The sequence below is a fragment of the Pyrenophora tritici-repentis genome, chromosome 3 (genome assembly GCF_003171515.1).
Source record: "Pyrenophora tritici-repentis strain M4 chromosome 3, whole genome shotgun sequence".
NCBI lineage: Eukaryota > Fungi > Ascomycota > Dothideomycetes > Pleosporales > Pleosporaceae > Pyrenophora > Pyrenophora tritici-repentis.
The window spans coordinates 2,593,810-2,614,384 of NC_089392.1; the positions used below are offsets into that span (position 1 = coordinate 2,593,810).

At 51.0% G+C, this 20,575-nt stretch overlaps 12 protein-coding genes across 12 annotated transcripts; 2 read left to right on the top strand and 10 right to left on the bottom strand.

Moving 5' to 3' along the window:
* Positions 1 to 1,226: 1,226 nt before the first annotated feature.
* PtrM4_083560 (uncharacterized protein) lies at positions 1,227 to 1,682 on the top strand (the record flags this gene model as incomplete). Its single annotated transcript, XM_001940331.2, has 1 exon — positions 1,227 to 1,682. The coding sequence occupies one exon, from the start codon at positions 1,227 to 1,229 to the stop codon at positions 1,680 to 1,682; it is 456 nt and encodes a 151-aa protein (XP_001940366.2).
* A 1,374-nt stretch (positions 1,683 to 3,056) lies between these two features.
* Positions 3,057 to 3,686, bottom strand: PtrM4_083570 (uncharacterized protein; the record flags this gene model as incomplete). The annotated part of the gene is made up of 1 exon (XM_001940330.2): positions 3,057 to 3,686. One exon carries the CDS (start codon positions 3,684 to 3,686, stop codon positions 3,057 to 3,059), a length of 630 nt encoding a protein of 209 aa, XP_001940365.2.
* A 264-nt stretch (positions 3,687 to 3,950) lies between these two features.
* Positions 3,951 to 4,253, bottom strand: PtrM4_083580 (uncharacterized protein; the record flags this gene model as incomplete). Its single annotated transcript, XM_001940329.2, has 1 exon — positions 3,951 to 4,253. One exon carries the CDS (start codon positions 4,251 to 4,253, stop codon positions 3,951 to 3,953), a length of 303 nt encoding a protein of 100 aa, XP_001940364.2.
* Positions 4,254 to 4,675: 422 nt separating this feature from the next.
* PtrM4_083590 (hydrolase (HAD superfamily)) lies at positions 4,676 to 5,615 on the bottom strand (the record flags this gene model as incomplete). The annotated part of the gene is made up of 2 exons (XM_001940328.1): positions 4,676 to 5,476; positions 5,559 to 5,615. 2 exons carry the CDS (start codon positions 5,613 to 5,615, stop codon positions 4,676 to 4,678), a joined length of 858 nt encoding a protein of 285 aa, XP_001940363.1.
* Positions 5,616 to 6,251: 636 nt separating this feature from the next.
* PtrM4_083600 (Transformer domain containing protein) lies at positions 6,252 to 6,551 on the bottom strand (the record flags this gene model as incomplete). The annotated part of the gene is made up of 1 exon (XM_066106584.1): positions 6,252 to 6,551. The coding sequence occupies one exon, from the start codon at positions 6,549 to 6,551 to the stop codon at positions 6,252 to 6,254; it is 300 nt and encodes a 99-aa protein (XP_065963522.1).
* Positions 6,552 to 6,572: 21 nt separating this feature from the next.
* PtrM4_083610 (uncharacterized protein) lies at positions 6,573 to 7,303 on the bottom strand (the record flags this gene model as incomplete). Its single annotated transcript, XM_066106585.1, has 2 exons — positions 6,573 to 7,175; positions 7,229 to 7,303. The coding sequence occupies 2 exons, from the start codon at positions 7,301 to 7,303 to the stop codon at positions 6,573 to 6,575; spliced, it is 678 nt and encodes a 225-aa protein (XP_065963523.1).
* A 653-nt stretch (positions 7,304 to 7,956) lies between these two features.
* PtrM4_083620 (uncharacterized protein) lies at positions 7,957 to 8,451 on the bottom strand (the record flags this gene model as incomplete). The annotated part of the gene is made up of 1 exon (XM_001940326.1): positions 7,957 to 8,451. One exon carries the CDS (start codon positions 8,449 to 8,451, stop codon positions 7,957 to 7,959), a length of 495 nt encoding a protein of 164 aa, XP_001940361.1.
* Positions 8,452 to 8,854: 403 nt separating this feature from the next.
* On the bottom strand, positions 8,855 to 9,874 carry PtrM4_083630 (methyltransferase; the record flags this gene model as incomplete). Its single annotated transcript, XM_001940325.2, has 4 exons — positions 8,855 to 8,914; positions 8,962 to 9,267; positions 9,316 to 9,564; positions 9,725 to 9,874. 4 exons carry the CDS (start codon positions 9,872 to 9,874, stop codon positions 8,855 to 8,857), a joined length of 765 nt encoding a protein of 254 aa, XP_001940360.1.
* A 2,578-nt stretch (positions 9,875 to 12,452) lies between these two features.
* Positions 12,453 to 13,088, top strand: PtrM4_083640 (uncharacterized protein; the record flags this gene model as incomplete). The annotated part of the gene is made up of 1 exon (XM_066106586.1): positions 12,453 to 13,088. One exon carries the CDS (start codon positions 12,453 to 12,455, stop codon positions 13,086 to 13,088), a length of 636 nt encoding a protein of 211 aa, XP_065963524.1.
* Positions 13,089 to 14,184: 1,096 nt separating this feature from the next.
* Positions 14,185 to 15,738, bottom strand: PtrM4_083650 (uncharacterized protein; the record flags this gene model as incomplete). Its single annotated transcript, XM_001940323.1, has 3 exons — positions 14,185 to 14,229; positions 14,285 to 14,688; positions 14,739 to 15,738. The coding sequence occupies 3 exons, from the start codon at positions 15,736 to 15,738 to the stop codon at positions 14,185 to 14,187; spliced, it is 1,449 nt and encodes a 482-aa protein (XP_001940358.1).
* A 1,623-nt stretch (positions 15,739 to 17,361) lies between these two features.
* PtrM4_083660 (uncharacterized protein) lies at positions 17,362 to 19,059 on the bottom strand (the record flags this gene model as incomplete). The annotated part of the gene is made up of 3 exons (XM_001940322.2): positions 17,362 to 17,762; positions 17,829 to 18,978; positions 19,024 to 19,059. 3 exons carry the CDS (start codon positions 19,057 to 19,059, stop codon positions 17,362 to 17,364), a joined length of 1,587 nt encoding a protein of 528 aa, XP_001940357.2.
* A 54-nt stretch (positions 19,060 to 19,113) lies between these two features.
* Positions 19,114 to 20,241, bottom strand: PtrM4_083670 (FCH domain containing protein; the record flags this gene model as incomplete). Its single annotated transcript, XM_066106587.1, has 3 exons — positions 19,114 to 19,492; positions 19,540 to 19,724; positions 20,233 to 20,241. 3 exons carry the CDS (start codon positions 20,239 to 20,241, stop codon positions 19,114 to 19,116), a joined length of 573 nt encoding a protein of 190 aa, XP_065963525.1.
* Between the last annotated feature and the right edge of the window lie 334 nt (positions 20,242 to 20,575).

Below are 20,575 nucleotides of genomic sequence, written 5' to 3' on the forward strand. Positions count from 1 at the left end.
GAATGGTTGGACCGGTGCGTCTCCCTCTGCGCCGCATGCGACGCATTCTTGTGACGTGGAATGCGACTCCATTACTAACGTCTGCATCAGGCAAGTTTTCGTCCGGTCTGGGCCTCTTCTTCTACCTTATGCTCAATTGGAGCTACACGACCGCCGTATTCACCGATCCGGGCTCGCCCCTCAACATCAAGAATGGTTACAGCCATCTGCCGTCGCAAGAAGGGGGCGACATCCAATACACGTCGTTCACCGTCAAAGCGTCGACGGGTGAATTGCGCTTCTGCAACAAGTGCCAGTCCAAGAAGCCCGACCGGTCCCACCACTGCTCGACATGCAAGCGCTGTGTCCTGAAAATGGACCATCATTGCCCATGGCTTGCCACGTGCGTTGGGCTGCGCAACTACAAGGCCTTTTTGCTATTCCTCATATACCTCAGCTTCTTTTGCTGGGTATGCTTTGCGACATCTGCCACTTGGGTCTGGAGTGAGATCCTGAATGATGGAACATACACCGAGTCGTTTATGCCCGTCAACTATGTCTTGCTCGCCGTGCTCTCTGGCATCATTGGCATCGTCATTACAGGCTTCACTGCCTGGCATTTGTGGCTTACAGTTAGGGGCCAAACTACCATCGAGAGCTTGGAGAAGACGCGCTACCTGTCCCCGCTCAGGAACACAATGAAACATCAGCTCAACGACCGAAACTACGTCGAAGCGCAAGCAAATGGCCGCCTGAGCATGAGCGAGCAATTGCGCGAGATACACGCCAATGCGCTCCCAGGCGTCACCCGACCCGAAGAAGGCGAGACCCCTCCTCGTACCACGTCCCGCTCTCCCGTCCCAGGCCACGCCAATGGCTACTCGCATCCGCAATACCAATCCTACGAATACCGCGACCGTCAACAACAGCAAGACCGATACGACAGCTACCTCGACGAGCGCGACAACGAAGCACTCCCTAATGCCTTCGATCTGGGCTGGAAGCGCAACATTGGCCACGTGTTCGGCCCCTCGCCGATCAAGTGGTTCGTGCCCATAAGCAACACGACGGGAGACGGGTGGTCGTGGGAACCAAGTCCGAAGTGGCTGGCAGCCAGGGAGCGCATAAAGAGGGAAAGAGAAAGAGAAGAGCAAATACAAAAGCAGCGTGAGCGAGCTGCCAGTTGGGGCATTGATTCTCCTACTGAAGCAGAGTTCAGGCGTCCCACACGCGGTCCCGAAGGATGGATGCCTGGTCAATACAGCCAGCCCCCGCGAGCCACACGTCGTCCCGAGTGGCAATCACCACTCCGTCAAAGCGAACCAAACCAATACCTTGCCCCCACCGTCGTGAGGGGATCACTGGAAGGTCGCAGAAGCCCCAGCAAGGCCGATCAGATCCTGGGACGGGAACGGGGCATGTACGCGGATGGCGACGTGCAATTGCAAACCATTGACCGGAAGAAGTTTGACCAGTATAGTTACATCTCAGAAGACGAGGACGATGAATACGAGGTTTCCAGTGACGAGCAAGCGGTAGACCAGAGGAGAGCGAAACAGACGCAAAGAGCATCTGCGCCGCCCCAAGAAACGTCGAATTGGAATGACATACCCGAGGGCTTTCTGGACCCTTCACCTGCGGGAAAAAAGAGTGGACGAAGATCGCCGAAAAAGACGGGCGAATGGGACGAATGGCGAGCATAGCACAAGCCGTCGCATTTTGGGTTGTAATGGATATGAGGGAATGTGGTATGTATGTATATGAGGCGTTGCATAGCATGACATGGCGTTTGTTGCATACACGACGGAATCTCCGTTACTGTATAGGAAGAATACAGGCAGTTTACCTATTTCTGTCATAGTTGTTGATCATTGTTGCTATCTTATCGTTGTCGTACGAATCCAAATGGTTGTAGCCCGCTTCTCATCGTAACACGAGGTTTGCTCACATTATGCATGTCTCTTCTCCGCCCAGTTATTCCGCCTCACCGTCCCGCTGGAAGCAAACATTTTGTACAACCATCGGTCAAGAAGTCTATGGCACTAATGGCGGCTCACCGGTCCATGGCCGTTCTCTGATCATATATACTTGCACTGGAATGCCTTTTCTTCTTACTCCTAAGAAGTGATTTCAAGCCATGGATCCCAACGCAGCATCAAACTTACCCGAGCGCCTCCTTCGACAGCGCGAACTCCCGAGTCTACGAGGCGAAGATGAAACTGAACTACGCTATCTGGTTGACTTGATAGAATGTACCATACCGCTATTCGCCTCCTCCCAACCCCTCCTAACACCTCACAGCAACATCATGGATACTCTCCCCCATCTCGCCTCCAACCTGTATCCTAGGCCGACACCCCCCTCCCAAAAACCCACCCCTATCCACATCAACCCTGTCCAACCCATCCGCAACCAACGCTTTCTGCGCCTCGCTCTACACGATAGGTAAAGCGGGGGCTAGAACACTCGAGCTAGGTCCTGAGGTGGGTAAGACGAGGAAGGAGACACTGGGGAGGCTGTTGGAGTGTGTAGAGGTGGAGGTTGGGAGGCTGATGCTTAATGATGAGTGGAGGGGGAGGAAGGGGAGTGGGAAGGGTGAGGGGAAGTAGAGATGTTGGGAGATGGGTAGGTGGGTATGGAGGGGAGGGGGTGGGGATAAGAGGGGAGTAGGAGTGGAACGGCTAGGAGAGATGAAATTACTAAACTCAGCCTCAACGCGAACTTAACACTATTGGGCCCCTGATCCGCCCATCTCGGCGCCTCGCTTCAACATATCCAGTCCGGGATACTTCCTGAATATCACTATCTACACTTTGATCGCGAGCCCCGCTACCACTGTCTCCTTTGTCTTTGCTACTGTCATCTTTGACCTTGTTAATGTCTTCTTTGCCTTTATTGACATCTCCTTTTCCCTTGCTACTGTCTTCTTTGCCTTTAGTGATGTCTCCTCTGTCATTTTCAGTATCTCCTCTAGCTTTGTTAGTGTCTCCTCTAGCTTTTTCAGTGTCTCCTCTGCCTTTGCGTGCTCTTAGGTTGAATCGTCTAATGGTGCTGGGTTCAGCTATCTTCTGCTGTGATTATCCCTCGACTGGTTTTGCTTTCCCCTTTTCCTTGGGTTCGCTTGGATTCTCCATGGGCTCTTTGGTTTGGACTAGGTCCTTCGCTGGTTCTTTGCGAGCGGTTCCAGGAATCACTCTAGGGTTCATTGGGGGTTTGTTCGCTTGAGGTTTATCCGCTGCTGCCTTTTTTTGAGATTGATTTGCTTTTTTCGGGGTTGAGTATTCCTTATCCTTTTCATCGTCCTCTTCACTATCCTCTGGACTGGACAATATACTCAAAGATAAACTAGTCACTTCATTGGACTCTCCCTCCTCATCCCCCATAGCCTTTGTCACTTCTTCTATTTCTGGCATATCTGGATCATCTTCCAGCTGGTCCCCCATTTTTCGTTCAACTTCTTCTAGCAGCGCTTGCAATACGTATCCACGAGATATGCCAGTGTAAATGCTCGTTAGACTCTGAAACTTCCCGCTACGTCTTTTCTGAGAGCTTTTGACTGCGGCCCAGTATCGGGTGACATTGTTTTCGTCGAGGCGGCTTCCAAGATGTATGACGGGGTATTCGGGTGCGCGGAAGAGCGTTCTTATGTGAGATTGGAGGATGGCGTGGGCGTAGAATTCCTCTGCTGTTACGTATGGACCGGACATGCTGTGGAATGATGGAGAGATGAGGATGAGGATGGGGAGTGGGAGACTACACGCTTTATAGACAGCGGCTTGGGCGTTTGGTCTTAGCACATCTATCTTGCAATCTTCGCTGTCACAAGACTTTTCATGTGATGAATATTCAAGGGGATACTCTTGTCATATATAGTTACCTACCGCAGATCCAGTCTTCTCCTCCGCCATGACTACCACGAAATAATCCACTCCCCCCAAGCCGCCCGCTTCTCTCTCCCATCCCATCCATCTCTAATGCTTCATCACCTTATCAAATGTTGTCGCCAAATCCCCCATCATTTGCTCATCCTCCTCCTGGCATTCAACCGTCTCTTCCATCTTCTCCCACGAAAGTTCCTCCACAGACCCCAACAACATCAATAGTACCTCACTCCGCGAATCTCCTTCTTGCATGGGTACAAGAGGAATATTCCTCCGTCTACTCTGGTCTGCGTAGCCCATAACTGTGGCGCGATATTCAAGATTGCCCAAGGCGTTCCAGTGACGGCCGACACGTATGGTGGGGAAAGCTTCGTCGTGGAAGAAGCGGGCCATGAGGGATTTAATGAGGTCGTAGGTAGTCTTGTCTGTCGATGTGACGGGTCCGTTGTACATGGTTAGATGTGAGACTGAGATGTGAGAGATGGTTTGGAGTTTGGATTTGTGAGAGTGGGTTGATAGAGTTCAGGGTTTATAGACTGTTTAGGTTTGTGCGGATGGCTATGGTAAATTTTTTTTGCACGCTTTTGCTTCCATGAGACTCTTTGAGTGATGATTGTATGTGCTAGATTTTGTCTAACGATTGCGTCGACGTACAAACAAAAGAACTGCAAACGTACAAACGGGTAAAGGCTAGGAAGAAAGTTGAAACATAGTGTATGTTATAACAAGATCTAAAAGAGAGCAACTCGCAAGTATGTACATGTGATACCTTGTGAGTTATTCTTTCATAGATCTGGGCATGACGCATATTCCACTTACAACCTAGCCTTGTCGTCTAATAACGGTATCCCCACCGCCGCCTCCAACTCCTTGACAGCATCCTTTGTCTTGCCCAGATTCACCTTGATAGTCCTCAACCCCGTCTTCTTAGCAAACTTCAGATTGATACCGATATCATCCAAGAACAGCGTATCTTCTGCCGTCACAATTCCCATGCCCCTCTCCCTCGCAATCTTATCCATCTCCCTCACCGCCAACTTATACGCCTCTGGATCTGGTTTTCTCACACCGACCGCCGCGGAGCCAAGGAATATGTCGAAACACTTTGTAATGTCCCCGGAATCATTCGCATACGGGTTCGGCGCAGGGGGATGAATGATATCCTTGGTGTACAGCTCTCCCTCATCGTCCAGGATACCGGCGGGGAAGGTGACGTTGTTGCTAAAAGCACCAAGAACAAACCTGCCGCTTTGCCCTAGCTTTCGCAGCGCAGGATACATGTATGGATCCGGTGCACGGCTGAGCTTCATCATACGCCAAAACAGCTTCTTCGCATCAATTTCAGGGACCGTCGGCTTGCCACCGGCAGTCGCCTGCCCGCCTCCAGCGCTTTCTTGTTGTGCGAGGCGCTGAAAGTACTCGGACCATACTTCCGGTCGCGATAGTTGTTGTTTGAACGAAGCGAACCAGTCGTCGTTCAGTTCAACTTCGCCGCGCTCGATGAGCTGCCATGCTCCTGTGTCGTGGGGCCCTTTTTGGATCGCGAAGTTGATGTAGCCAACGGGTATCTTGTTTTCGATCTCGTAGTCGAGGATTGCTTGGAAGGGGCTTTTGAGCTTTGAGCAGGACATGTTAGCGGATTTGTCCAAGCACAAGAGGTACTGCCACGGTGAGGAAGCGTGAGATGTTTGAACGTACGACTACCCCGCCAATGTCGAAAAGGATGGCCTTGGGTGGCTTTGATGCAGAATTCATGCTTGATGGAGATCAGAGAAACGACAGGCCTCACTATGAAGGTATCATGGCGGTTTGTACGGGTACATTGCGTTCGGCGATAGAGGAGGCATGGAGGTCGAGGGACCTCGGCACGGATAAGCTCTCTCGCTAACTTAGTCTGATCGTCATTCGTTGCCGACCCGGAATGACATCAACAAGTAGTGACCTACTACTACTGAGTCTATTTCCATCGAACGACCGATTAACTCACACTGGCACATCAGGTGCCGGATGAAGCTTTGGCTCTGGTTCTTAACTCAACAAAAATTGCTGGCACATCCTGTTCCCTGCCTTCTCCAGCGTACGTGGGTTAGCACATTGATTGAAAACGACACGACTATGTCTCATAAACGCTTGGACGGCGCGATTGGATCCCGAAGCAATCAAACTACCCAATGCTGCTCGTATATCACATTACCCCAAAATTTCGAATTGGTGTAAATGTTCATATTCATTTTCTATGGTATATACCCAGGTACCAGCCTGAGTAACCCAATTCCCCTCTAAATCCATATATAAGCGAGTAAAAAATGTTACGTCTAATCTTGGTATCCAAGTCAAGCAACACCTAACTCCAAAAGAAAAAAACAGCCCGTCCGACTCACCTCGAAGCACTCAAGACCTCGGAGGCAGCTTGACTACGATCGTAGCCGACTTCTTCTCCTTGAACAGGAATTTGGTGTCTGGCTTCGTCTTGGTCCACTGCAAATCCTTCTCCTCGGCAAGAGTCTCACCCATGATTGGGTCATCAGGCTTCGTCCACACCTTCCGAGTTGACTCCTCAGGCAACTTGACCACAATCTTGGCCAACTTCTTCTCCTTGAACAGAAATTTGGTGTCAGGCTTCGACTTGATCCACTGCAGGTCCGTTTCCTCAACCTGCAGCTCCGTCTCCTCGATAAGTGACTGGACCATGATCGCGGCACCAGGCTTCGTTCACACCTCCCGAGTGTCGTTCTTCGGCAGGCAAAAAGTCGCTTTCTTGTCGTACAAACCCGGCCCATTGTGGAGCCGAGTCTGAGCAAAGGATTCTCCAGTCGGATAGCCCGCATGGCGAACAGAGGCAGGAGTCTGATGCTTTGGAGCATTCTTGGTTTTCTTGCTCTTCTTGCTCTCGGTCCGTACCGGGGGTTCGATGTGCTCGAGACCCTGGTGGCCCAGGTCTTGGAGAGAAGCTTGGTGGTTGAAGTAAGCGATCTGGGAGTTTGTTAGCTCGTACAGTTCATGATAGACTTCCCCTTTGATTAGGATGTGAATCAACATCTGCTCAACCTCTACAGGAGTGATGAAGCCGTAGACGCTGAAATAGCCAATGTTCTCGGCCAGCTTGTCCATGAGAGCATGCTCTTCGATAAACGCTGATACCAAGGCCTCAACATCAGCCACCGTGGATGGGTAGTAGTGCAGGTAGGCTGTAAGTGCGGACACACCCGATATGGGTAGGCTTATCATCTGCTGCACCGGTATTTGCACCGGAATCGGCGTAGTGTTGTCCGAGTTGCCTGCCTCATCATCAGAGATGTCAACAAGCAAGTCAAGCTGGCTTGATTCTTATCGATTGCAGATCACAGACAATATAGAGGCTCGTGCACAGTGGCACGTCCCAGAGAATGGTCTGTGATCTGCAATCGATAAGAATCAAGCCAGCTTGACTTGCTTGTTGACATCTCTGCTCATCATCAGTCCTATGTTCTGAATCGCGTGTCTCAGACACTGGCGATGAAGACGCGGATGAATCTGGCGTGACATCAATGATGAACCGAGTCAAACGCATGAGAGACATTCGAGATCGAAGTCTGTTCATCGTGATGAATTGATTTCGTGGTATGAATGGGAGTTGTTGTGGGTAGAACCTGTTGTGGGTAGAACTACATAATCTGATTACACTTATATAGCCATGATCGTTGAATCATTCTAGGCGAACCATAAGCTGCACATAGGTGAAATTTGAAACATTGTAAGTGAAGTATAGGCTGCACATGGTTGAAAGCTGGCGCATTGTAAGTGAACCATAAGTTCAACATGGTGATTTCACAATGGTCAGAAAGAAGTACTACACAATGAGATTGATTGGTACTGAATATCGTCAACCAGTGAATATGTGTTTCAGATTGCTATATACAATGTCCCATGCCTCCAAGGGCAATACTTGTTTCAGAATACTACATAAAATGCCTTATACCTCCGAGGGCATCTCGAAAGACTCTATTTCTCTGAACATGTAGTTAGATATTAAAACACAAAACAGTGCTGATATATACTATAGCACTTCTCCACGCCGACTATTGGTACTGAGACCTCGGCAATCCCAAAAAACCTCCTAATTCTTCTTCAAGAAGTCGTGAAACACAGCACGGATGTACAGCTCCTTGCCCTTCTGCTTAACCAGGTCATAAGCCTGCTGAGTACGGCAATAGATAAGACCCTTCAACTTCGCAGCCGTCGGAAAATGGCGAGAAAGCATATGCTTCTGCCAAATCCCGATCAGCTGGTTCTGTCCGCGCTCATGCATCTGTTGCATCTCCGTCTCAATGAACAGATCGATGTAGCCCCCTGCAGGCTGGGTGCTCAAAACATCAAACTTGATGATGTTGCCGATCACAGCGTCAATCATCTCAGGAGTGTTGACAATCTTCCAAACCGTTTCAACATCAATCTCATTGACGGGCTCAGTGCGGAGACGAAACTTGATGTGGGATAGATAAGAATCGGCACCGTTGTCGTTGTTCGTTGCCAGGAAGTGGTAGGTAAGAATTTCCTCAGCGATGGTTGGGTGCGCTGGGTCGGCCGCGAAGTCGCAAGATTGGTTTGGCATGTTGGGCTGACTTTTTGGTTGCAGGTTGAGACCCAGGCAGTTGCGTTCTAGGAAACTGAGTATGGGGAGATTATGCGTGCCTTTTTCCCTACACGAGCTGACATTGTGAAGATAAGTCTGCAAGCCTGCGGCGCCTTGAGTGAAGACTGCCATGAGGGGTACTCTGACCTTTCCTGCAGAGTTCCTTGCCCGAGTACAAGGTGAAACAACCCTCCCGAGTATGTTGCCTTTCACAGAAGTTCTGCGAACACTGTTATAGTGGTCTGATGACATTGTGTTTTGTATATATAGTTAAGATGCATCGTTTATTTCACCTGGGTATATGTATTGGAATGCACGAAAGCTATTCAGTCGAGAATGTCAATTTCAGGTGTTGTTCAGACCCTTATATTTCTTTCGTTAATCAGTTCAGCGCCTCCCAACTCAGCTCATAGCCAAAGACAGTACGGCGGAGAAGCTCATCCTAATTCTCGTCAGTGACATTGTGAAATATCTGCTCGGAACACTTACTCCTGGGTCTTCTTCGAACATTACCTTGTCCATGACATGCTCAAATGTCTTGGTAACGGTGAAACCAGACTCTTTGGCCAAAGTGAAAAAGGCCAAGTCCTTTTCGTAAAGCCATGGTCGATAGGGAGTAAAGAAGACGTAGGCTCGCGATGCCGGTGATTTCTTCAATGTCAGTTGCACAGTCTTGATAAGTTTGCCATGCTCTGAGTGGTTGAAGAGGAGATCGGCCAAGATGAGTACATCGAAGCCGGACTTATCAGTCAGATGTTTCGTCAAGTCTTCGATAGATGCACCCCAAAGATAGCCCTGTACATGCATCAGTGACGTTCGCCAACACTAGGCGCAGTCACAAACCTCTGCTACAATTTTGGGCGGCTGAGACAAAAGTTCGCAATGGTCAATGTTGTACCGTAGGTTTTCAACCAATTCGGCATCTGGGTAGTCCGTGACAACTGTCTGGGCAGCACCATTCAGAGCACAGACAAGGCTGGGAAGCCCGGCTCCAGCGCCAAGTTCGAGTATTGTTCGGCCTTTTACGAGCTCCCCTGCTCTCTCTTCAAGATATGCGGAGATAATCCGCCCCGCATTCCACAGGAAGTGACCCTAAACGTGTCAGTGAGTGAGTGTGGAATAGCATGGAGCCGCCAGAAATGCATAAGCCTATCTGATGACTCGTGTCCCCGAGAGAGTTGTGTGTCCTTGTGGATGACAAAAAAAGTTCCATAGTTTGTTTCGGGCTGGATGAGGCTAAACAGAGTCTTACCCACAACGGATTGTGTCCCACAAGTCGAACAGTGAGCTCCTTACCGGAAAGCAGTTGATGAGACGCGAACGTCGCCTGCTTTTCTGGTTCATAAAAACCCGTGGGTTCTTGGAACAGGTCCAAGCCCTCCTCATCAGCCTCTGAAGACATTGCGAAAATTGTACGGTGACGAGACGGTGGTCTTGGCGAAGATGGTATTTTGGTATTTTGACGGAACCGCCATCGCAAGTGGCACGTGCCCCACTAGCCACCACTTGGCCTATCTGGGCAGCCTTCCAGAAGACCCTTTGTCTGCTAGACTGGGCGTCATCACCGTCATCTAGTTAGCACATCTTCAGGCACCATGTCTGTATCATTGCCATTCCGTAGCCTTAGAACCGAGTGCCGCGCTGATGCCGTGGTGAAGCCCAGCTCGAAGCCAATCCGTAGCGACGTCATGCTGTTCAAGCCGCGATACCGTACCCGCTGCTTGCCACTGTAGAGCTATTCGCATATATCCGGAGGTCCAGTCGCACGCACACAGGGCAGCGACAGGAGTCATCGCTGCGTTCACCTGATCAAAGCGAGATGTAGTAGGGTTTCATTCGGCGACGCCCGAAGCCTATATCCGGCAGTCGCAGCATTGTTTCCACGGTTCCTCAAGCGACGATAGTAGGCGTCGGCCCTCGACGGTCAACAACCTGACATCCAGGACACCCGTCATAACACCGCCATAATTTCTCCGCTCATTTAAGACACACCGGTCAAGCTTTGTTTCTCAAGACAGTCCTTTGTTTCTCAAACAAAGCCTCTACTTCTGAAGCAACTAAGACCACTTAGTAAGAAACTTGCTCACGCTAAGACACTAAGCCTAATTCATCTCTCGTCGAACGTCGCAACCATCCACTTCACGATAGCCCTCAGCACCCACGAGCGAGTTCCCGCGCCTTGCCTCCGCAGTCCCACCCCGCCGCGCGAAGAAGCAAGTGGGAAGATCCCTTTTGCGGCCTGGGATATCATCGCTCCAAGCCTCGGCCGACGCTGATCTCAGGCAAATCGTCTTTCTCTTGACAACACCTTGGATGGGAATTTAGTCATCTGGACCTCTACCGTACTTCTCGTCCCAGTCCATCCTACCCGATAACCCTGGCGCTATCGCTGGGCCTAGGTAATTCCGACGGTTGCCGTGCATGCGACCCAGATCCAGCTTGCACCCGTCCCCTGCCAAAGATCGCTGCATTAACCAACCCGTGCGCTTACACAGTCTCAACGCCAACATTGCGGTAGGCCGTGGGCTATCTTCAGGGTCCTCAACTTTCCAGCCACCCGGAGCTGGACCCTTCATTACGCAGGCTAGGTCGGTAGCGAAACCTGTCTCACATTAGGACACCCACAGCAGATCACCAGCGAGCTCGAGGGCCACTTTCCCATCTGACTAGAACCGGACGTCTCGCCAGGCTACCTGTGGGATCCCGCGCGACACGCCACTGTACCCCTCTGTGACCCGTTTTCACGTGCGCGGTGCACCCTAAAACCGGCCACCACTCCCGCCCAACAGCTGGATTATTCTTCGCTCCCGACACGGCGCAACTGGTGCTTCCTTGTTGCAAAGTGAGCACGTTTCTTTGAGCTCAATTTTTCCCGCGTCATGTGGGCCGAAGTTAATGGAGAGCGCAAGAAGGTCGCATGGTAGGCTTACTTTTTCTCCTTCCCCGCTGTATCGTCTTTCCGTCTTGCAATCTTAGCTCGTGCTCTTCGTTGTACACACCCAGCACGCCTTTATGACCTACATACGGCGCCGTTACTCTTCCACAATTTATACACACTAACACAGTGTAGCGGTCCATGCATCCGCGGTCATCGCTCGTCCAAATGCGATCACAGAGATCGAGTGTTGGTGGAAGTTCGAAAACCCGGTCGACCATTGAGCAGCTGCCCACACCCGACTGGCTCTTGTAGTTGTGAGCGTGTTGTTATCAATTATACGATACCAAAAAGCTCGGAATGTGGCTGTCCTTCTGAGAGAGCACCGCCTACAGCTACTGTCGTTGGCAACAGTCGAATCTCGAAACCTAGACGGAAGTCTGCCGCAGTCAACACCTTCAACATAGAGAAGGCTATTCGAACTGGCCTGGATGCCGACACCGAGACTTCATCGATCACGCACACCCCCTCCGAGACTAGCGGTAGCAATGCAACTTCACTCCCTTCAAGTGCCAGCTCGACTCCACGCTTACTCCCGGCGCAACATGAGGCCATTTCCAGCTGTTGTAAACCCAAACCGGCTCTGCCACCAGTTCAAGAAGGAGGGTGCTGTGGTAAGAAATCAAAACCTGCCCCAGAGCCGCCGGTGCAAAATAAGTCTTGTTGTTCCAGCTCGAGCAAACCAGCAAGCGCGCCTGCAAACCATCAGCCTAATGGTTACCAACACATCGGACAGCAGTTTCAGTTCCCCGCACAGCCACAGTTCATGATGTCACAGTATCAGAATTTCCAACCACAGACGTCAACTGCACCAGCCCCTTTCGGTCTTGGCACACCTATCTACAACCATGCTGCAGCAGCTTACCACCAACACAATTCGATGCCGTTGAGCCCTGTCGCAGACACTCCCATAACGTCCCATGGTGTCAGCCCCCAACCACACCAACATGTGCCCGAACACAACTGTCACTGCGGCGAATCATGCAGCTGTTTTGGGTGTGCGGCTCATCCGAACAACGCTACGATGATGGAGTACCTTAGAGTCATGGCTCAATTTCAATATACCGGTAGTTACGGTGGCATGGCCCCGCCTTTCTACGATGTACCTACCTACCCTCACCAAGCTGGATATGGAGCCGAGGCGACACAAGGCATGCCATTCAGCTTGATGCAGCAAAACATGACCACATCGACTCCAACACAGATGAGCTTTCCTGCAAACGTTAACATAGCAAATGGAACCATGTCTATGCACGCAAACTGGCAGCAACCGGTGACCCCGATGACGAGTATGCCTCAGGGTCAATTTTCGTCGACTACAGCCTACACATCATCTACCCCAATGGAGCCTACGACACCATTGAAGACGGAAGAAATTGCCGGTTCACCCGCTGCTGACAGCCCCGCCGATAGTAAGGATGAGGAGACATCCACTCTCTCCCCGTCAACGTACTTCTGGAACCAGGTTACCTTGCCCGGCTGCTCTGATGCCTCCGGTACCTGCCAATGCGGAGACGGCTGTGCATGTGTTGGTTGCCTCACGCACGGCGGTCACACTGGGGAACAACTTGAGGACATGACTGCCCCAGAACACAATACCTTTCCTGACTTTGGTCCTGCCCTCGGCGTTGATATGAATGACCCATCGAACTTCATCGACTTCACTGCTGGTCCTACTTGAGAGATAGTACAGAGATACTTGGCACCATACTACCCACGCGCCCGGTGCTGCTCGCAATGCGTTATCCCTAGTTTGTAAGCTATCTCCATCGAGGGTATCAACGGAGCTACGCTGTTTAGAGGAATTCATTAACATCCCCATACGAGCTTGCTTCTTCCTGCAGATTTTAGCCTCTTCACACCCATCTTCTTTTTGTACATTTTCTGCATCGCAAACAGGCGCGATTGGCTAGGCCTTGGCCACTTTCATGGGTAAGAAAATGGGGGCAATAAAGCGCGTTACTAAGACCTCAAACACTGAAGGCTTTCAGTTACTACATGGATTCTTGTGTACATGGTATATACGGGGACAGATCGTATTTCCCTGTATGCCGTTTTTCTTGCTGCTTGCTTGCACAATTCGATACGATACCCCTGCTCTGGGCGGAATGAAATGAATGTCTTTATCTTCATTCTTGTTTCAAGTGTACATGACTTCTTGTTTGGTTGATTCAGTAGATGAATGCGAAACGTTTTCATGTAGTTGTAGCATGCACGTCAAAGCTGTCAGGTCCCGCTGTCAGGTCCCGCTGTCAGGTCCCGCTGTCAGGTCCCGTTGTCAGGTATCAGGGGTATATAGAAGTTGTATAATGGGTGTTTCATAGCGAGCGAATATACACACTATCATCATAACCCATGCCCAGCAAATGAATGCAGTTTTTGGAGTACAAATCCGAACAGGAGGGTCCACCACCGACCCATCCATCGAGAAAGCGCTCATGATCATTATCCACATGTAAACCCTGCCCGAAAGAAAAGAATAGAAAGGAAAAAAGAATCATCCATAGATATTAAGAAGAAGAAAAGGTAGTTAGCTAGCCTGCTGTGAATCGAGGCAAGAAATCCGAATCCCCCAGAAACTCCGTCGAGATTTTGTAAGCCATAGCCCACCGAGGACCGGCCATCGACATGATGAAAGTATTGACCAGAAATACATGAGCTGTAACAAGCTGATGTTGAAGAGGAATATAGGATCAGATGATGTCAGAAGAACTGGGGCGTCTAGTGTATGTATGAGAAAAGAAAGGCGGGAATCGTGGGAAGGTCGACAGAGGTTGCTAGCCATCGGAAAGTACGATGGTGAGGTTACCGTGGATAGCGGCCTGGTAAGTAGTGTGAGTATCTCTTTACAGTTTTGAAATAGGAAACAAGACTTACAGTGCAGCCACGATCGGGATCCTCCCAGCACTTGTCGCCCTCACACCACTGGTTTGTGGCACTCTTGTACTTGCAAGCGGAGACGACACCCTCTCCTACGAAAGTGATATCATATCCCAGTCGTTCCTTCTTGCAGAGTTCGTTCTGCTTCAAACTGGAAAAGCCTGTTTGCATAGGGCCATCGTCAAAGGATGTACCGAACACCGCTGGCGCCCAGTTGCCCTTGCCTCCCATGGGCGTACCCCAAGTACAGGCCTTATCTTCCGGAACGCCTTGTTTGTTGACGTAGTATTGAGCCGAGGTTTTCTTGCCCTCCCAGAAGAAGTACTTTTGCTGATCTGGGTTGGCTAGGAAGCCAGTCTCACCGGGACCTACGGTCACAGGGAAGGTCATAGACTCGGTGCCTAACGTATGTGAGTAAGTGATAGTTTCACGATTCGCAGATACAACTCACCTGGATAATCGGTGCGACAAAACGACACGGACTTCGAAAGCTTGTTCTGTACTTTGACGCTCATCTTTGTAGAGCTTTGCACGCATAGCGTATCGGCGATCTTGCCATCAGCCATCTCTAGATAGCCGTCCTTGTTGCAGTATAAGCCACCAACACTCTGGCCAGTCCTACCCTGAGTGGAAGGGAACGAAGCCTTGAGATATGGGTTCGGGCAGCCGTATGAGCAAAAGCTGCCAGTCGTACAGCAGGTGCCGTCTGCGCATGAATCTTTCACAACTGTTCGGATATTATCGAATCCATCCGCTCCGAAATATTGAGGATCTTGGATACCGGACCAGCCGCCCAGTCCCTGCGACTTTGTGGGCAATGCGCCATAGCCGTATGGGAACTCGGTGCAGCGGATCTTGCCATTGGGAAATACCTTGTCACACTCGGCACAGTGGCCATCCTTATCAACCATACCAGCCCAGTGGTTTGGCGACGTATCTGGTTGCTGTTTGGGCGGGACATCCTGGTTCGGGTTGGGAGAAGGACTGTTTGATGACGTCGGAGCTGGCGGTGCAGGTTCCTGTGAATGAGGCTTCTCAGGATGAGGCTTCTCGGGATGAGGCTTCTCGGGACAAGTACAAGCCTGCTGAGATGGAGTTGGCTTGAGTAGCGGCTCCTGGGTCTTTGACTCTGGCTTTGGAGTGGGCACTGCGGTCTGCTCTGGCTGTTTGGAAGCTGGGGGCGGTGTGGGCAACGCGGTGAAACGTGCGGTAGACTGGAGTTGATCAGCTCCCCAAATCAGGGTACCATTGGCGACGCCCTGGTGAGCCTCTTCCGCCGAGATAGCATGATCATCAAGCCAGTACACGAATACAGTCTGAGTTGCTGCGGGTACGAATGCGACTGCGCGTTTAGCCAGGTCATTGGCATGAACGTGACGGTGCAGATGATGCGGCTTGGCTACAGTACTCGCAGCAAGCGCAATGACAGTGAAGATGTACTCGAGCTTCATATCGGGCGAGAACTCGTGTACAGTAATCCTACAGGAGAAGCTCTATCCATTGTGAGCCAGTGTGCATGTGTGCGAGTGATGAGTGAGTGACTAACCTCTTTTCAGCGTGCTCAAAGAGACTTTGCGTAAGCTAGTGGCACTGCTGGGTACGTTACAGTGCTTTGCTCGCTCTTGTTTGCCTTTCGGTGTACGTGAATCAATCGAGTGGGTAACAGGGAAGTATACTGGCAGTGCCTAAGGAGTGGAATGGAGATAAAGCCCCAGATGGAGGCACGAAAGAATGGCTGGGAGAACAGAACAGGAGCCGGCAACTTCGAGTATCGAGTCTGGTGTTGCAGCGCGTGTTGTCCTGGAGAAATAGGTGGGAGGATCAAAGGTGGCGTGTTATTTGTATGTCTGTGCCAAGGCGGGGTCTAGCTAGCGCGGCTGTTCCGCCTGCCTAGGAAAGAGCAATCAATTGGGGAATTTGCGCCAATTGAGACTTTTGGTTGAGTGGGAAAGGGCGCTGGGTCAGCAAGTGCGCGTACAGCCTGGCGAGGGTATGCGGAGGACGAGGTAGATGACTGAGAGTGAACTGATAGATTTGACAGCACCAAGAACAGGAATAGCAGCGAAGAAGAGCATCGACGATAAGGAAGTAGCAATGGATATATTCAACTAGACTAGTGACACAGTGGCATTGAGTACGTATCTAAAGAACACACCATAACTGGTGTTACCTCCGTGTACCCAGCCAGGGCCGCTAGAGTACTTCATTGTAGATACACTGGAGATTTACAACTGGTCTATTTGAAGCTGAACACACCAAGTGCTTCACTCAGTGGCGTAGCAGCGGTTAGCCGTGGCATTCTAAGACGATACTATGCCTCGGCCTACACATGGCCTTGGGCTTTGCGCAAAGTGGTCCTGTCAATATGTCGTATAACATTGACCCCTGGCTAGGCTTTGAACAGCACATTCCACGAGGGCCTTATGTTACACAGCGAGGAACAATGGCGCAAACCTGGGCGGGTACGAAGATGCCGTTGCTATGGCCAGGTCTTTAGTCTATTCAACTTGTGGCAAACTGTCGTAGAACTACAAGATAGTGATATCAATTCAATATGATTGTCACCTTTCTTTTTCGAAGCGAGGGTTAAACCTGAAGCTTGTAACCTGTACAGTCCTGTTGTCAAGTATGACAGACACTAGCACCCCTTCCTACTCTAGGAAAAGTTATGAACATGCTATGTAGAATGCAATGCAAAAGCAATGCGACAGGTTCCTATGGATGATTGTTTGATGGCGGAACGACCGAGGAAACAACCTCGCGATGTCACGGTAATGACATGCGTGGGTTCCTGCGCTAGTTGTTGGTACCCCACATGTTCGCCCTAAAACCCAGGAATTGTGGCTAGTTTGCATCAAGGGTGCCACTGCATGTGCAAGTCAAATTGTCAGACTCGTGCAAATGTCTCGCTGGCGTGCAGCTGTGTCTTACGTAATGATATGTAGTTCAACTATGTACAAACCCGAATGATGCCAACGACGAAGGTATCTGTCTAGCTTCTTCCACATTCCCTAGGCCCAGACTACCTGACCAGAGGCGGCTCATCTCGCGCGTGTGATGGCTAAACAAGTAACCTATACCTGCTGAACATAGTTGGCTGGAACACTCCGGACAACGCCATCTTTTTCCACGTCTGCCCAACCATCTCCAGCCTCCATGTTGATAAGTACGAATCGATCGCCCTCTGACATGGAGTGTTCCACATCACTTTGCGCAGTATAGTCGTATAGCGCCTCGACGTACTTTAGCTTCTTTGCGCCACGCTTGGGCGCTACGGCTGGTCCTTTCTTTTTACCGGGAGCTGCAGCCGCAATGTTGGTAGTCGACGCTGAAGAGGCAGAGTATGTCGAGTCTGGGCGATTTGATGAAAAGGTAGATGCTGTTGTTGGTGGTGTCGCAACTACGACCTCCACATAAGCCGCGGGAACAAGTCCCTCTTTGTGACCAGCGCGGACCTTTGTCCAACCAGAACCATCTGTAGAGCGACGTGAGTAATTCGCAGAGGATACCGGAATGGGGAAGAGAGTTCAGGAAGACATACCATCGGGTTCTACTATAGTGACATCCATGCCATCAGTCACTGTTATCTCACCTTCGCCATTCTCCTGGTAAGCGTACAGCATCCTGCCCTTGACTTCGTTGGATTTGGGGGCAGGTGGCGGCAAATCATTATCAGGCTTGATGTATTGTGCAGGCGGTGGTGCAACTATCCGGTTCTTCCTAGGTCCCGGCGCTGGTGCTGGGGCCTTCTTTTCTACTGGGGGTGGCGTTTCTTCAGCAGTTGGCGACATGCCTCCAGCCACTGAGCGCTGCGCGGTCGCCGAGTATCCGGAGCTTAGGGTATTCATCGAATTGACTGTGTCACTTCGTCCTAGTCTCGGCAAGTCCGCAGTAGATGCTGTACTGGTACCGTTTGTCGTTGCCGCCGCCGTCACTGTGTGTGCTGCCTTTTGTCGCTCTTCCTTCAGCTTCTTCTTCTCGACTTTAGATTGTTCACCTGGACAGTCCGCTGGTACTTTCATTTCGCACTTGCTGTGGCAGGTATAACCACAGTCCTGGCAGTCGAATCCTTTTGCAGACAATCCCCATATTCTGTCTCCGCACAGATCACAGTTTGTGGGTATCTTAAACGTCTGCGACTTGAAATTGTGGTTTCTTGCACCGATGCTGAGATCACCTACAACGGCAGTAATGGTCGAGACTTCGACTTCGGCACTCACTTTCTGGCGTTCGACTTCGTGCATCGCCTCTTGTATGGCAAAGGTAGAGCGAACAATGTCTACTTCGTCCCTCTTGTCCTTTCCTTCTCTGATGTTCTGCCGTATAGTTTTGGCTGTTTCCACTTCTTTGCGCTTCTTTTCGAGCTCACGCCGATGCTCTGCCAATGCAGCCTTTGACTTTGTGAGCACGTTGCGTAAGAAAACTGTCGCCGAATCGTCAACGGCGATAGCATTGTCGTCTAGCCAGACCGGGCTGGGCTCGAATTGGAAGTCGCCCGGTTCCTGCCATGCACCGGCGTTGTGTCGTACGAACATCATGGAGTCGAGAAGGGGGTTGTTACGCGGTATTTCGCCGGAGAGGTGCTTCAAATAGTCGGTGCTTCGCATGAGAGTTTGCGTCTCAATTTGTGCGGCAAGGGACCATATCGAGTTCAGCTTGTTGACCCGTGTTTCCGAAAGATCTTGTAGGCTCTGCGACCGTCAACAGTGTGCTAAGGATCTGGTGGACATACTTACGTCTAGTAGCTCTGGGACGTACTCATGATAGTACATCTGCTTTTGCTTGTTGGTCACATTGATACTGATGAGGTATGTGTTCTACCACGGTCAGCAGCGAAGCGTACAAGTTGGCATATAACATACCTTGACATTGCGCATCTCAACCTGCTGCTGCTCAAAGGCATTCCGCGCCTTGCCTTTGCCGTGGTCGAATGCGCCATCGACCTTCTTGCGCCGACTCTCTACCTCTTGACAGACACTGTCGTATTTTCCCTTTTGTTTGCGCAGCTCGCTATACTGGTGGTCGCGTTCCTTCTCTAGCTTGGCAGCATAGTCGCCGTGAAGTTTGCGCAATTCTTCAGTGCGGGTGCCGAGGACTTTCAGGGGGTCTGCGAGCTGGGTGATGAGGGCGCCGGCGAATTGATCGTGTTCTGTGGCGCGCGACTCTAGGGTGTTTAATTGGACTCCCCATGTGGTCAAAGAAGCACTGCAGCAAGATCAGCTACGTCGACTGCAGAGCCGCGATCGTCATACCATTCGAGGGAGCCTGGGGTGACAGTAGGGGTGTCGCCCACACTCAGGCTGGTCTGTTTCTTCGCCTTCTTCTCATAGTACTTCTTGGCTAGCGCGCTGAGCTTTGCCGCATACTCCTTTTCTATAGCGCTTCGTTCTCGGTAGAACTGTTGGATGTCGTCGAGCCAGGAGATGCCGCCAGAAACCTACAACCACGGATGTTAGCAACCAGGAGCGCAAGTCGCACAGCTCGCGTCGCATGCGCGTGGATATATCGGGAATGTAGGAGGCATGGTAACGTACCCAGGCGTTGACTGACTTGAAGCCATCCTGTGATTGTCAGCTGTCAGGCCATACTCGGCAGTGCCGTCTGAAGTCCGCATACCTTCAGTTCAGCGCCGAACTGGGGCGCAATGTCAACCTCCATGATTCCAGGAATATGTATGAATCGAACACTAAGACAACGGGGACCGGTACCCCAGACATAGAGGGTGAAGGACTTCTGGGGCGAGGACGGGAAGGGTTACGCGGACTACACCAGGTGTCTTGGTTAAGTTACCCGCTGCCCAACAAGTGGGGCTGGAGGAATGGCAGAGAGGCGGAGCGTGCCGAGAAGGGAAAACCGGGAACAGTTCCGGTGACGTTATGAATTGCTATAGTTCTAGTGTCCTTCTATTGTGTTATGCCGTGAATAGCGGCTCTGCAGTTAAATACAATATGCATGAAAAAGCATGGAGCTGGCTTCACTGTCGGTCGCGACTACACATGTGCTCGGGGCCCTGTTCATGCGGCTCGTGCGCTAAAGCCGGCTAGCGCCGCAGCCCCGCCAACTATTGTCGACATGAGCTCACAATTTCCAACGCGTTCTTGGTTCGACAAGCAACAAGCACTCCCCACTCCTGCTACAGCAAACACGACAAACTCCTTGTAGCGGCATATAAGCTCACACCGAGCTACTTTACTCTTTCCATTGCCACATTACAGCATAATAACATCTACGAGCACCCCACCAAGGTTGTCGACACCATACCAGGCCGCCGCTTCTTAACTACACCGC